Below are 16,344 nucleotides of genomic sequence, written 5' to 3' on the forward strand. Positions count from 1 at the left end.
TTCTCAGTTTGTACCTTGCCTGCCTGTAGAGGTCTGCATCTCCGCTCCTATGGCTTTCCTCTTTACACTGTCGGAGCTGCCTGAATTCTGCAGTGAACCAGGGCTTGTCGTTAATGAACCAGGTCCGGGTTCTAGTTGGAATGCAACTGTCTTCACAAACGCTGACTTATGATGATACAGTGTCCGTATACTCATCGAGGCTTGTGGTGCTTCCCTGAACACATTCCAATCCGTGTAGTCAAAGCAGGATTGTACGTTCTCAATGCCCTCGCTTGTCCACCTTTTCATTGTTCTGACCACAGGCTTAGCAGCTTCTAGTTTCTGCCTGTAGGTTGGAGTAAGGTGAACTAGACAATGATTATGTAATCATGTAATGATTGTATTAATATTCAGTATTTTCTCTGACTGGATAAAACGCAACAAAAAAACGGTTTTCAATGTTACATGGTACATGTAGCCGAATTTAAATTAAATCTAAACCGTAAACTAAATTAAACTCAACCTACACTAAACGTAAATCAATCAAAAATAAACTAAAGATGAACTAAACGTATCTTAAACCTAAACTAAACTGATCCTACATCTAAACCTAAATCTAAACTCAAATAAACCGAAACCTACACTAAACGTAACCTAAACTAAACCAAAACGCCACTATCCTTTTGGCCTCTACTTCCCCGAAAGCGTTTTCCAGACACCCACCACCGCCTGTGATCAATAAAACCTGTCCGCGGACATCCCCTATAAACATTTCCTGGGTCGGACGTGTCACAGTCAGTCGAGACGCATGCGCGCCTCAAGTAGGCTGGGTAGGCGTCCAATGTCGAGTGGTGAAGGAGGAGCGGCGATCCGTCCGGGTTCCGGTGACTGAGCTGCTTCGGGAGCGACTGAACGGGACGCTCTGAATATGGACGAGCTGGGTGAGTTCATGAGACTGGCAGGGCTGGGGATAGAGCGGTCGGCGTTGGGGGATGGAGGCAGTGAGGGGCGTGGTGGGCGTATGTGACTGATGGATGGAGGTTTGGAGTTGGGCGAGGGAGGGAGTTATTGGGAAGAAGGGTGGTAGGTGTCCGTCAATCGAATTACGCGGCGAGAAACGGGGAGAGGGAAAGAAGGAAGACGATGGGTGGAGGGAAGGGGAGATGGGGGACGTGGGATGGGAGACAGGGAACGTGAGAGGGGGACGATGCACGAAGGCAAGACGGGAATGAAGTGGTCGGGGTTGGGGACGTGGGGGGAACGAGGAGACGGGGGGGGGGGGGGGGGGGGGGTGGCGCAGATAGACAGGGGGCAGGGAAGACGCGGACGCAGGAAGGGAATAGGGGTATCGGGAAGCCGGACGGGGTGATGGAGGGAGGCGAGCATTGTGGAACGCACGAGGAACGGGGAGATGGGGCCGGAAGGAAGGGAGACGGAATGGTGACCGGGGACGGTGAGAATGGGACGGGAGGACGAAAAGGGTGGAGGGGCTTCTGCGGCAGTGATGCTTCGGGCAGTGTTCATTATGGGATGTGATGTGGGGCGGGGTGCGGAGGACACCTTTCGATGTGAGGCACGGACGAAAGCTTGCTGGGTGATAAGGATGGAAGGCGAAGGCCAGCGGGAGGCGAAGTTTGTTGCCTTGAAAAGTATCCCATGCTCACGTATGAATACTCCGAAGCTGTCTGCGGCTTTAGGGGTAACGGAGTGTTGAACCGAGTGTCCAAGTATATCTCAGGGGGCAGTGCTAAATAAAAGCAAGGCATCAAGTGCTGTGGTAACTCAGCGGGTCAAGCAGCATCTCTGGGAAAACATGAATAGGAACAAAGTGATCGAGTAACTCAATGGGTTAGGCAGCATCTCTGGAGAACATTGATAGTTAAAAAGGTCTGGTGTAATTCAACCTGTCAAGAAGCAACTGACGTTAGTTGTGTGTGCGTGTGTGAGTGTGCGTGTATGTTTGTGTGTATGTGTTTGTGTGTGTGTGTGTGAATGTGTGTGTGTGTGTGTGTTTGTGTGTGTATGTGTGTGTGTGTGTGTGAGTGTGCGTGTATGTATGTGTGTATGTGTTTGGTGTGTGTGCGTGTGTGTGTGTGTGTGTGTGTGTGTGTGTGTGTGTGTGTGTGTGTGTGTGTGTGTGTGTGTGTGTGTGCGTGTGCGTGTTTTGTGTGTGTGCGTGCACGTATGTGTGTGTGTGTGCACGTGTGTGTGTGTGTGTGTGTGCGTCTGTGTGTCTGTGTGTGTCTGTGTGTGTGTGTGCGTGTGTGTGTGCGTGTGTATGTGTGTGTGTGTGTGTGTGGGTGTGTGTGCGTGTGTGTGTGTGTGTGTGTGTGTGCGTGCGTGCGCGTGCACGTATGTGTGTGTGTGTGTGCACGTATGTGTGTGTGTGTGTGCACGTATGTGTGTGTGTGTGCACGTATGTGTGTGTGTGTGTGTGTGTGTGTGTGTGTGTTTTTTTTTTGTGTGTGTGTGTGTGTGTGCGCGCTTGCAAAGGGGAATGTGCAGTTTCTCGTATCACCGGATTTCGTCTTTGTGGTTTTAATTTAGCAGCGAGCTGCAGGAACGGATGTTGTTCCTCTCGCTGCGGTGTGTAACCTAGAGACCGAAGTTTCACTGGTCTGGTCACAGAGAGAATGCATCAACGGAGTGTCATCCGGCCTTCACATCATACGTACAACCAGACCGTACGTGCCATCTCGTCACTGCCGACCAAGGTGCCACCTACACTAATACCACATGCCTGCGTTTGGGCAAATTCCTATCAATGCACCTGTCCAAATGTATTTCAAATGTTGTTATAGCTCGAATGTCCATATGTCAACGGAGCAGAAATGGGCTATTCGGCCCATCGTGTCCATTTATTCGTGGCTGTTCTATCATTCCCTTTCAACCCCACACCCCGTCTCCCAATAATCTTTGATACTCTTACTAGTCAAACATGTCAGTCTCCGTATTAACATCACCCAATGACGGCCTCCACAGCCGCCGGTGGCAATGAATTCCACAGATTCACCGCACCAGGCCAGCGACCGGAGCACTCCTCTCTGGCGACCCCCGGCAGTGGTTCGCCCGCTCGCGATGGAAAGTCCACGCTGCGTCTGCTGCTGATGCTCGGTGCCCGACTCCGGGAAAGGCCGCTTCAATCCATGGTGTTAGGCCGCGAGGGAGGCGCAATGGTCGAGGAGGCGACCAAAAGCGGTTCCCCTGTTCCTCTTCCTACCACCCCTACACAAGACACACAGAGAGACACCCAAACTAACATTAGACAAAAAAAAAGACGAAAACAGTGAAGTAAGCCCCACGGTGACCTTGCGCGTCCTCTCGAAGGCGGTGGCGTGAGGAAAGTGTTGTCCGCAGGGCTACGTGAGTAGCAACAACAACCTCGTCAAACGGACCGCGTGAAAGTGAAGGAAGGCGCGCTGTTGTACCTTACCTGCACTTCACTTGTATTGGGCACAGGGGGGGGGGGGGGGGGGGCACCTTTGAAGCGCAGAGCAGGCTACGCTGGGAACTTGGATTAGATTGGTAGGAGAGGTCGGCATGGGCATGTGACATATCTATTAATAGCATTTGACCAAGGGACTCAACCCACCAAAGTGCCACTGAATCACGTCCCACCATGTTTCTTTGTTAGTGGGCGAATCTCTATCGAGCCAATCCGATCATGACACAACTACGCACGGGCAAAAGGAGAATTGTGAATAATTGTGTCTTGCAGAAATAAGAGACTGCAGGTACTGGTTACACAAAATAACACAACGTGTGGAATGATTCAGCGGGTCAGGCAGCATTTCTGGAGAACGCGTGTGCACTATCACTTGCTAGCCTTTGTCCTGCTCTTACCACCCATCCGGATTTTTCTATGACTGGATTCAGTCTGAAGAGGGGTGCACACCCGAAACGTCGCAGTCCACGTTCACGAGATATGCCACATGACCCGCTGAGTTGCTCCAGCACTTGTTCCTATCCATGTTCTCTGATGATCCTGCCTGACCCGCTGAGTTACTCCAATATTTTGTACCTATCCATATTCTCCAGAAATGCTACACGTCCCGCCGAGTTCCTCCCGCACTTGTCAAGTCAAGTCAAGTCAAGTTTATTCGTCACATACACATACGAGATGTGCCGTGAAAAGAAAGTGGCAATGCTCGCAGACTTTGTGCAAAAAGACAAACAAACAAACAACCATACAAACTATAAACACAATCATAACACACACATATTCTTTTACATATTAAATATTGGAAGGAAAACGTTCAGTAAAGTTAGTCCCTGGTGAGATAGGAGTTTACAGTCCGAATGGCCTCTGGGAAGAAACCTCTCCGTTCTCACAGCATGGCAACGGAGACGTTTGCCTGACCGTAGCAGCTGGAACAGTCCGTTGCATGGGTGGAAGGGGTCCCCCATGCTTTTATTGGCCCTGGAGTTGCACCTCCTGATGTATAATTCCTGCAGGGGGGTGAGTGAAGTTCCCATAGTGCGTTCGGCCGAACGCACTACTCTCTGCAGAGCCTTCTTGTCCTTGGCAGAGCATGTCCGAAACCAGATGGTAATATTTCCGGACAAGATGCTTTCCACAGCCGCTGAGTAGAAGCACTGGAGGATCCTCGGAGACACTCTGAATTTCCTCAATTGCCTGAGGTGGTTAAGGCGCTGCCTTGCCTTACTCACGAGTGCTGCGGCGTGTGATGTCCATGTCATATCCTCAGCGAAGTGGACTCCCAGATATTTAAAACAGCTCACCCTATCCACAGTAGCCCCATTTATCCTCAAGGGTGTGTACGCCCTCGGATGACGTGCCGATATCCATGTGTACATATCCATGTGCTCCAGAGATATTTCCTCACCCGCTGAGTTACTCCAGCATTTTATATCTCTGAAAAGCAAAACCTGCAGCGCCCTGTGGCTTAATTGATAGGGCAGCCAGACCTTTGTTAGTTCGAGTTTCGTGTACGTGCGTGTAGGAGATTTGAGAAGTAAATTTGGGGAGATTTCTAGAAATTTGGGGAAATGAAACGCGAAAGTGGCGTCGTTTCCTTGGAGATCGCACGTTTTCTGAACTTTCCAAATGTCCTACTTCTGTATGGTTATCGGATTTCGCATCGTTTTATATTCTTAGCATAACAACCATGAATCATGCAGTATATCGGCCTATCCAACGTTCCTAATCCGCCACCAACCACTCTGAGTAAAATAATCGCCACACACATATTCTTTATACTATGCCTCTTTCGGGTCCAAGCCATGCTTCAAATCGTTGACATTTTCGCCCTGGGAAAAGGAACTGCAGAGGTGAAAACTCGGTCTTTATGGATTTCAGCAAGACATTTGGCAACGTTCAGCATGGGATCTGTTCAGAAAGTTTAGATCGCATGAGGTCCAAGGAGAGCTAATCGACTGGTTAAAAAATCCTTTCATGAGAATGTTGGTTGGTTTTCGGACTGGCGGCTTATGACTAGTGGTTACCCTCAGGGAACTGTGTTGGGCCCATTGCTGTTGGTTATCTATATAAATGATTTGCATGAGAACGTGCAAGGCATGATATGTAAGTTTGCACATGACACTCAGGTGTTGCAGTAGCGCAGAAGGTTATCAAAACATTGCAACATGATCGCGATCGACTGGACAGGTGGGCTGAAGAATGGTTACTGAACCCGGTTAGCACCTACTCAGAGAGTGGCAAGAATCTTGGGAGTGTTTTAGAGCATAGGTATCTGGGATCTTTGAAAGTGGCGTCACAAGTAGATAAGGTGGTCAATAAGGCTTTCGCCATATTGGCCTTCACTAGTCACAGTAATGCATATAGAAATTGCGAGGCAATGCTAGTTATATGTGACATTGGTGAGACCACATTCCAATCGTTTTAGTCTCTTTATTAGAAAAAAATGTTTGTTATGATGGAAAGGGTGTACAATAGATTTACCAGCATGTTCCCAGATCTCGAGGTCCTAAGTCACAGGGAAAGATTCAGCTTGCGTGGGACTAGTGTACCAGAGCCATGTTATTCGGCGAGGATAATTGTGGCCAAAGGACATGTTTCCTCTATGACTGTGAATAATGTTTTGAATTACTACGTTATGTTTGCGTGTCATAGTTTTATGTACTTTTATGAGGTCTTCTCGCAGATTTCAGCGTTCAGCAATGCAAGTCTGTTCAACCTGCATATAATGCAGACAGAATTCTGGTAAACCTTATTTGCACAATTTCCAACGCTTCCACGTCCATCTTGTTACGAGGCGAACACAACTGCGCACTGTATTCTTAAGACGGCCTACCTAAACCCTATAAAGCTGCACAATGAATTATTTGCTCTTATGCTCAATGCCCGGAACAATAAAAGTTAATTTTCCCCTCTAGCCGTTTTACATCTGCTAGCTGCAACCTCAACTCCCAACGCCACCCCACGCCCCCCGCCGCCCACCCCCTTCTTCTGTTTTCACCTCTCACTAACCATCTCTGTTTTCCTGCTTTCTCGCGCGTACTCCAATGTCTGAAGAAGTGTCTAGACTCGAAATTCCACCTCCATTTCCCTCCATACTTGCAGCCTGATCCGCTGAGATCCTGGTTGAGCTCGTGATTACTTGTTCTTCCCCCTTCCCAGTTTTGTGCAAGAAGAGGATTGCAAATCGGGATAATATAGCTCTCATGTGAACGGTGATCGTTTGTCATCATATTTTGTAATGCCAACTGTTCTTAAAATAACAACCTCGACTCAGTGACATATCGGCGATTCAACAGTCTGACATTTTTTGGTGGAGACACAAAGAAATACAGATAATGGCATCTTGCACATAACATAAAGATGTCTAGCAAAGCAGCGGTCCAAAGAACACCTGGAACGCAGGAGGTTGCGAGGAAACCTGACAGAAGTATATACATGTATTTACCCACATAGGGTAGGCAGACAGAACCATTTACCCAGAATGAAAAAAAAAGTACACATTAGAGGCCATAACATCAAGATGAGATGGGATAAGTTCAATGGAGATGTGACCAGCAAGTTTATTTTACACAGTCCACTGTCGTGAAGAAAATAAAGAGTGTGTTATTGTCAGATGTCCTCAAACGGAACAATCAAGTCCTTACTTGCAGCAGGACAACAAATATGTAAAAATAATACTCTGTAAACATCATGGTGAGCAACAAGCAAAGTTCAGTGCAAACACACACGCTCAACACACAAACACATATACTGCCTTTAGGCATTTTCTTTCTTTTTTAGTTCTAGAGAAGTACATGCTTTTATAGATTATGTATCTTCTGTGTGTCTTTTTGACTTGACTTGACTCTCCGAACAACCGCACAAGAGTTCCTATGTGCGTAAGCACAAATGGCAAATAAAGCTTTTGACCTTTGACCTTTGACCTCAATTAAAAGAATGTCCTTCCTCAAATTGGGAGACCAAAACTGCACACAATACTCCAGGTGTGGTCTCACTAAGGCCCTGTACAACTGAAGAAGGACCTTTGTGCTCTTATACTCAACGCTTCTTGTTATGAAGGTCAGCATGCCATTTCCTTTCTTCACTGCCTGCTGTACCTGCATGCTTACTCTCATTGACTGATGAATAAGGACCCCCCACCCCAGATCCCGTTGTACTTCCCCTTTTCCCAACTTGATCCATTTGAATAATAATCTACCTTCCTGTTTTTGCCACCAAAGTGGATAACCTCAAACTTATCCCCATTAAACTGCATCTGCCCACTCACCCAAACTGTCCATGACCCTGCATCCTCATAGCATCCTTCTCACAGTTCACTCAGCCAGCCAGCTTTGTGTCATCTGCAAATTTGCTAATGTTACTTTTAATCCCTTCGTCCAAATTTTTAATAAATATTTTAAATAACTGTAGTCCCAGCCCCGCGCCTTGCGGTACCCACTAGTCACTGCCTGCCATTCTGAAAGGGACTCGTTAATCCCTACCCTTTGTTTCGTGTCTTCCAACCAGGTTTCTATCCATGTCAGCACCTACCCCCAATACCATGTGCTCTAATTTTTCCCACTAATCTCCTATGTGTGACCTAACGTGAATTTCCTTCTGTTCCTCCGCCACCCTGGATCCTCTACTGTCATCCCTGCTAGGGCCCCTTTGCTGTAAACTTTGGCCAGCTCTTCCATCATGGCTCCATAGTCCTCTTTGTTCAACTGTAATACTCACATCTCCGATTGACCCTTCGATATCCCCAGTTTACCTGCATGTTGAAATCTCCCATAACAACCATCGCATTACCTTTACGACATTCCAATTTCAACTTTAAATATCCAGGCTATTGTTTGGGGGCTTATTGATAAGTCTCATTGAAGTATTTTTACCCTTACAATTTAATCTTTAGAATGATGTTTAGTTAATGTTTAGAAGGATGAGAGGTAATTGAACTTTACAAAGTAATGGAAGTTCTGGATGTGAAGAAGATGTTCCCACGCGTGGGATAGAATAGGACCAGAAGGCACAGTCTCAGAGTGCCTTTAGAAAGGAAATGATGGGAAACATGTTTAGCCAGAGGGTCGTGAATCTGTGGTGAATTGCAACAGACGACTGTGGAGGCCAAGTCGTCCGGAGCGCGGCCTTGCATCACCCGGCGCTGCTTTAATGGCCGCGGGACAATTGCCGTCGCCCGCCGGGGGCTCTGACTTTGACTCTGACATCGGGGGGAGAGGGAAGTGCAGGGGAGAGATACGTTTTTTTTGCCTTCCATCACAGCGAGGTGGAGATGCGCTGTGATGGATGTCTGTGTAAATTGTGTTGTGTCTTGGGTCATTTTTTTTCTCGTATGTATGACTGCAGAAACAACATTTCACTTGAGCCTCTATGAGGTTCAAGTGACAAATAAATTGTATTGTATTGTTGTATTGTATTGTCAGTTGGTATTTTTAATGGGGGGATTGGCAGGTTCTTGATTGGTGGATGTGAAAGGTTTTGGCGAGAAGGCAGGGGAATCGGGTTGTAAGATCAGCCATGAATGGCGGAGTACACTCAATGGCCTAATTCTGCTCCTATTACTTGTGAACCTATAAACTTCTAAGTTCTACATCTCTGGAGAATATGTCAATATTTTGGGTCGGACCCTACACCCGTTTTAGTGAATGGTTTCATTAAATGTTGCCTCTCATGTCCACCTTATCTTTGTAGATATGTTGCTGGCGGAACTTGAGCGACCGCCGGTTGCCGCCGCTGGGGCCGCCGCTGGGGCTGGCGACGACCCGTCTTTTCTGGCTGGGATTGACTTTCTGACTACATTGGCCACCGATGGCACTTCACGAGTGAATTCAGAGCAGCCAAAACCGACGACCTCTGGTGGCCAGCAAGTGAAGTCGTCTGCTCCAACTCAAGTGAGAATCAAAAAGAGACACACAATGCCTGAGTAACTCTGCGGGGCAGGCAGTATCTTTGGGGTATATGGATAAGTACAAAGTGACGAAGTAACGCAGTGGGTCGGGTAGGGTCCCTGGGTATCATCCTGAGTGATATTGTATAACATCATGACATGACTGACCTTATCTCTCTCTCACTCTCTCTCTCTCTCTCTCTCTCGCCTCTCTCTCTCTCTCTCTCTCTATCACGCTCTCTGTCTCCCACTCTCTCTATCTTTCTCTGTCTCTCTCTCCCTCTATCTCTCCTGCACTCTCCCTCTCTCTCTTTCTCTCTCTCTCTCTCTCTGTCCTCACTCTCTCTCTCTCTCTCTCTCTCTCTCTCGCTCTCTCTCTCTCTCTCTCTCTCTCTCTGTCTCTCTGTCTCGGTCCCTCTCTCTCTCTCTTCTCTCGAAGCAGTCTCGCAGGGGCCGGTCCCACGTCGGCCGCCGGATCCATATGGAGTTGTGCGGCAACGGCCTGCCGGCCCACAGCCGCATTGAGGTCATAAGCACCGCTTCGACGGGCGTGCGCAACGTCTCGACGCCGTAAGCAGCGACTTGACGGCGTACGCCTTCGCTCGAACATCCCGTCAACTCGTACGGGATCACTCGACCTCTGCGCGGCCCCCGCTTCCGGTTTGGTCGCGCTTGCCGCATGCAGTCGCATGCTCCTGGGACAGGCCCTTTAAGGCACCCCGACAGGTTGTTGGTGGCATTACGCGAAGAACTGAAGCAATTCGACATCTTTGATGTTGAGTGACGCATTTACTCCACCACACTTTTCTCCGTTCGAGTCTTTACTTTCTCTCACTGCGTCTCCGTGTCTCCCATGTTCTCATCACTCTCGTGTCTCTCTCCTTTTCTTTCACTTTCTCTCTCTCTGCATCTCTCTCTTTCTCTTTCCCTCTCCCTGCCTCTCTCCCTGCCACTCCCTCTCTGCCATTCTCTCTCTGCCTGTCCCTCTCTACCTCCCCGTCTCCCTCTCTGCCTCTCCATATCTGCATGTCTCCCTACGTCATTCTCTGCCTCTCTCTCTTTGCTTCTTTATCTCTGCCTCTTTCTCTTGTTCTCGCTTCCCATCTGCGTATCTCCGTCTATCTCTCCTCTTCTCTCTTTCTCGGCGACTAAATTTGAAAACTGCTTTTATTGTTTTCAAAAGTTGGTGGACTGTAAATGTGAGAAATGCCAATTTCAGCTCCATCGACGTAAATGTTTGAGATCATAGCTGAGTCTGCTATCCGCACCTGGACTAAAACTGGTTCCATTTAATTTATCTTTGCAGTTGGACCCAGTCTATTTCACGTTTTTCGCTGACAGCGAGGGAGCGGCCTCCAAAGGAGGAAGACCGTGTGATGGCGTGGAAAGGTGGGCTCCAAGACCCAGCACGAATACATCTGGTTCGGCCTCACTTGGAGTATTACGTGTAGTTCTGGTCACCCACTATAGGAAGAATGCGGTTGCTCTGTAGAGGCTGCAGTCGCCCTAACAGATGAGGGGATATTAGCTACAAGGAGATGTTGGCGAGTGTGCAGATGAGATTTACCAGAGTGCCCCCGGGGTTAGATGTTATTAGCTGCATGGATGTTTCGGGCAGAGCAAGATTACCAGAACGTTGCCTGTATTATGGGGTATTAGTTACAGGGAAAGGTGAGTGTAGAGGAGGTTTGCAAGAATGCTGTTTGGATTAGGCGATAATAGTTACAAGGAGAGAGGTAATCCTTTTCAGGCGGATAAGATCAATAGAGGAATAGATTGGGTGAATGCAATGAGAATTTTAACCCAGGGTAGAGGAATAAAACAATTAGAGGGCATAGGTTTCAGGTGAGTGGGGGAAGATTTAAATGGAACCTGGGTCTCTAACACCACCGCTGGCAGCGCATTCCAGACCCCACCACCTTCTGTGTAAAATAATCTTGCCCCAAACATCTATAACATTTGTCCGTGTCACTTTATATCAATGGAAATTTGGGCAGGTGCACGGATGAGAAAATGTTGGAGGGATATGGGCCAAACACGTGTTAATGGGACGAGTTTAAATGGGGCATCTTGGTCGGCACGTGGGATTATTGGCCAAAGAGCCTATTTCCTAATATAGACACAAGGTGCTGGGGTAAATCAACGGGTCAGGCAGCATCTCTGGATAAAAGGTTTCTTGTCAAGAAACTACTTTACAGAGCCCGACTTCTGCTGCTGCGGCAGCGGGGCGAGACCCTTCTTCAACGTAAATGTGGCGGGTGAGGGGCTATTGGTGAAGAGATGGATGTAAGAAATGACCGGGACAAATCAGGGCCTGAAACAACTGACCTCAGCAGGGCGGTGCGCTGCTAGATCTATTGTTGGCCAGAGAAGATAAGATCTCATGAGAAACAACGCAGAAAACTGAGGAACTGTCAACACGACCAGAGTGGAGGAAGGGGGCAAGAAGTGATGGGGGCAGGGTATTAGTGTGAAGTTAATTTTTAAAAATAGAGAATTCAATGTTCATACCGCTGGGCTGTAAGCTATTCAAGTGTCCTGCAATTTGCCTATGGCCTCACTAGCAATGGAGGGGGCATTGGCCGAAAGTTCACAACGGGAATGGGCAAGGGAGTTGAGATGGTTAACATGCGGGAGAGCCAGTAGGCATCGGCTGACCGATTGTAAGTGCGCAGCGAAACAGTCTCCGGTCCAGATTCTGTCTCGCCGCCAAGCAGAAGCTGACATCGGGAACACCCGCATAAAATAGACGAAATTTGAGGAGGCTTTGGCTCAGCTGGAAGAACTGTCAGTGTCCCTGGATGGAGTACAGGCAGGACGTATAAGCACATAGATGAGGCCCTCACACGTGTCTCCTCTGTGTTCAATCGTTAAGATACATTGAGACATGTATATGGATAAGGTGGGTTTACAGGAACACAGACGAAACGTAAACGGGAAGGACTAGTGCGGATGCGAGATGTTGGTCGGTTAGGACAAGTTGGGCCGAAGGGCTTGTTTCCACACTGTATGACCCTGTGACTATGAGATCCCTGTTGCACAACTTCACGCACAAGCCCCCCCACCCCCCCCCCCCCCCCCCCCCCACCCCACCCCCACCCCCATCAAACACATAATTCTCCGACATTTCCGTGACATCCTCAAAGTTTGTCACCACTGTACACATCTTTCCCTCCCCACCACCTTTCCACATGGACCGTTGGTTCCGCAACTCCTTGGTCCACTCATCAAGTTATGCATCTCGTCCGGTTTTCCAGCAGGCGGACTATTAATACAATCTGCCTGTTTATCTGACAGCATTTGGTCCTTATTTCAGACCGCATGTGGAGCGTTCTCCGGACACCCAAGAAACTACTTTACTGAGCCCGACTTCGGCTGCTCGGGAGTTGGACGATATCATGGCGAACCTGGCCGGCGTAAGTCTGTGCGCCCGCGAGCCGCTGCAAATCCGCCACAATGCGGGGGAGGTGGTGGCAGGTGGGAGTGGGGGGGGGGGGGGGGGGGGGGTCTATATATGCTCCAAAAAGCCTCGTAAATCCAGAGTAGTTCAACGTCCCGCTCAAACAGGGGCGGTGCAGTGGCGCAGTGGTCTCACACGGCCAGAGACCCGGGTTCAATCCCAACCTCGCTTGCTGTCTGTACGAGGTTTGTACGATATCCCTGTGATCGCAAGGGTTTATCCTAAAGCTCCGGATTCCTCCCACATTTCAAATACTAGCGGGTTTGTAGGTTAATTGGCTTCTGTAAATTGTCCTCCGGGTGCAGGGTAGAACTAGTGTGGATAACTGATCGTTAGTCGGCATGTACTCAGTGGGCCGAAGGACCTGCTTCCACTCTACATCTCTAAACTTAACTTGAACTAAATTAAAATAAGTGACATAGTGCATTCCCTGTAACGGTCTGTAAATGTCACAGTTATATGACCCGTTGCATAATTTTAGAGGTAGAAGATGCACCTCATTGAAACTCAGCGAACAGATTGGGTGAGGAGACGATATTTTAATTGCTGGGAAAGAATAAAGGCCTCTGCAGAATTCATTGCCACAGATAGTTGTGGATGCCACGTCATTGTGTATTTTTAGTGCTTGGATTGACAGATAAGGGCGGCATAGTGACGCAGCGGTAAAATGGCTGCCTTACAGCGCCAGCTACCGGGGTTCGATCCTAACCACGGGTGCTGCCTGTACGGATTTTTTTACGTTCCCCCTGTAAAAAAGCGGTCACAGGGAGAACGAATAAAAACAGCTTTTTTCACGAGCAGTAGCTCTACTCAATAGCCAAATGTCTGTAGCCCCCTTTTACTCTGGTATTTTATTTCATTCACATAAATTATAATGTTTTAGACTTAATGTTTTAAGTTTTTTTCTTAATTATTTACTGTATGACGTGTTGTTACTTGCGATCGGATCATCAAGGCAAATTACTTGCATGTGTACATACTTGGCCAATAAACGTATTCATACATTTGGTCATTCATCCATTCATTCAGACAGCACCCGTCGTGAGTGTCGAACCTGTGTCTCGGGGACTGTAAAGCAGCAACTCCACCGCTGCGCCACTGTGCCACCCTCAAAGGCTTACATTATTCACCAATGCGAGATAAGTACCTGTATATATGGCGATGTATTCATATCAGAAGCCTCTTCTTCGTCTTTAAATCAGGTTCTCAGCCTCAATGAACCTTCGCCGACCTCCGCCATTCACATCCCAGAAGCAAACTCGCAGTCGCCGGAGACTTCGCTGGACACCATGCTTGGTACCCTACAAACGGACCTCAAACGTCTTGGGGTAAGCACCGGAACCAAGGGGATCTGCTGCTCCTGCAAGAAGCCCATCGTAGGAAAGGTGAGTGCAGCACTGTTCGGTTCCGTGTGATTGTGCGATGGGTTCTGGTCCTGGGGTTTTGCGCGCGTGACACGATTCGCGTAATGATTGTCATCTCACGGTGTTACTGGGCACTGAGTACCGGCCAATCGGCCCCACTCGTCCATGGTACTGCATCTAACCTGGTCCCGTTTTCCGTGGTTTGACCCAAATCCCATCGAATCATTTCCTTTCTATGTACGTGCAAATGTATTTAAATATTGTTAATACATTAATACAATATATTATGTTATATTAAAATAATTGATAATATTATATAATATATTAGCTTCATCCACAGAGAGTGGAGGGGAGAGATAAGGGGGCGAGAGAGAAGGGAGAGAGACGGGGAGAGAACGAGAGAAGGGGAGAGAGGGAAGAGAGTGAGGGGGGAGACAGAGAGTGGGGGGAGAAAGAGAGAATGGGGGGAGAGAGAAGGGAGAGAGGGGATGGAGAGAGGAAGGAGAGAGAGAGAAGGGAGAGAGAGGGGGAGAGAGTGGATGGGAGTGAGAAGGGGACGAGAGAGAAGGGAGAGAGACGGAGGAGAGAACGAGGGAAGGGGAGAGATAGAAGAAAGTGAGGGGGGAGAGATAGAGAGTGGGGGAGATAAAGAGAGAAGGGGGAGAGAGGAGGAGAGAGAGAATGGAGAGAGAGGGGGGCGAGAGACACGGGGAGAGAGAGAAGAGGGGAGAGAGTGAAGGGAGAGAGAGAAGGGGGGAGAGAGTGAAGGGAGTGAGAGAAGGGAGAGAGAGGGGGGAGAGAGAGAAGAGAGGAGAGAGAAGGGGTAGACATTTTTCCACAAAAGCCATGGGTGACTGGGCAATCTGAACCCGAGCACCAAGTTGTAAGCGGCGAAAGGTGCGCATCCCTCGGGACAGCCCCCACTCTCGCACGGCTACCCTCCGCGGGCTGTTGGTCGGGTAGAGCGGAGGTTTGGGATAATGTTCATCCCTCCACAGTGATGTGATGCACGCGGGGGTCTTGACCAATCGCTGACAGGTCCCGCCCCCGGCAACGTCATATCCGTTATTGGACTTTTCTGTTGAGCGGCAGTCGGTTCGTTGGCTTGTAGGCGACGCCGCCTTTCGGGTAGGTGGCCTGTCGATACTGCGGGCATTCGGTGAGTTTGCTTTAAAGCGACGCAGCTTTTCGGTTAGTTGGCTTTTAGGCGTCCCGCCCTGTCAGTTATTTTGCATTTCTGCGTCCCATCCTTTCGGTTAGTTGTCGTTTCGCCTTCGTACTTTTTTGTTTTTTTGGCGTTTCAGCCTTGTTTCCATTAGGTTCTTTGACTTCGACTTCTTTGCTTCGGCTTCACGTGCGTCGGCGCCACGTCCGGGTACCCTGTCGAATAGTCTGGTTCTGTGCTGTATGACTCGAACTAATTTACACTGTCTGATTCCAATTGACGCAGCACAGTGGAGCCTCACAGCTCCAGGGACCGTGATCGATCCTGAACTCGGTCGCTGTCTGTGTGGACTTTCCACGTTCTCCACCAAGCACGCCACCCGGAGGCTGCAGCGCATTGTTCCATCAGCTAAGAAGGTTGCAACCTTCCCTCCATTGACGAGGGCCGGGAAGCGAGCGGGTAAGATCATCTCTGACCCCTCTCACCCTAGCCACAAACTATTTGAATCACTCTGGAAGGCGACTCCGGACTGTCAAGGCTGTCACAGCCAGACATGAAAACAACTTTTTTTTCCGCGAGTAGTAGCTCTACTCAATAGTCAAAGATCTGTAGCCTCCTTTTGCTCTGGTATTTTGTTTGGTTCACATGTTCGCCCAAAGCTGCTTTTATTAACACTGTTTATTGTTTTATGTGTCATTCGTAACTGTCACTGTATGTTATGTTGTCGCTTGAGGATGGAGCACCAAGGCAAATTTCTTGTATGTGAATACTTGGCCAATAAACGTATTAATTCATTCATTCATTTTCATGTGACCGTGTGGGGTTCCTCAAGGTGCTCCGGTTTCATCCCACATCCAAAAGGCGTGCGGGTCTGCGGGTTATTTCTTCCTGGTGTGCAGGCAGTGGATGAGGGCAATAGACAATAGACAATAGGTGCAGGAGTCGGCCATTTGGCCCTTCGAGCCAGCAGCGCCATTCAATGTGATCATGGCTGATCATCCCCAATCCGTACCAGTTCCTGCCTTCTCCCCATATCCCCTGACTCCGCTA

At 48.7% G+C, this 16,344-nt stretch overlaps 1 protein-coding gene across 1 annotated transcript in view; it reads left to right on the forward strand.

Annotated features, from left to right (window-relative positions):
- The first annotated feature begins 637 nt into the window (after window positions 1–637).
- LOC129710488 (leupaxin-like) overlaps window positions 638–16,344 on the forward strand; it is a 49,482-nt gene continuing 33,775 nt past the window's right edge. Inside the window, exons 1-5 of the mRNA XM_055657444.1 lie at window positions 638–920; window positions 9,110–9,309; window positions 10,612–10,694; window positions 12,622–12,721; window positions 13,968–14,150. Of these exons, the coding sequence (XP_055513419.1) occupies window positions 908–920; window positions 9,110–9,309; window positions 10,612–10,694; window positions 12,622–12,721; window positions 13,968–14,150 (579 nt within the window). The 5' untranslated portion in view covers window positions 638–907. The remainder of the gene's footprint in view (window positions 921–9,109; window positions 9,310–10,611; window positions 10,695–12,621; window positions 12,722–13,967; window positions 14,151–16,344) is intronic.

This window comes from Leucoraja erinacea, chromosome 28 (genome assembly GCF_028641065.1).
Source record: "Leucoraja erinacea ecotype New England chromosome 28, Leri_hhj_1, whole genome shotgun sequence".
Classification (NCBI taxonomy): Eukaryota; Metazoa; Chordata; class Chondrichthyes; order Rajiformes; family Rajidae; genus Leucoraja; species Leucoraja erinaceus.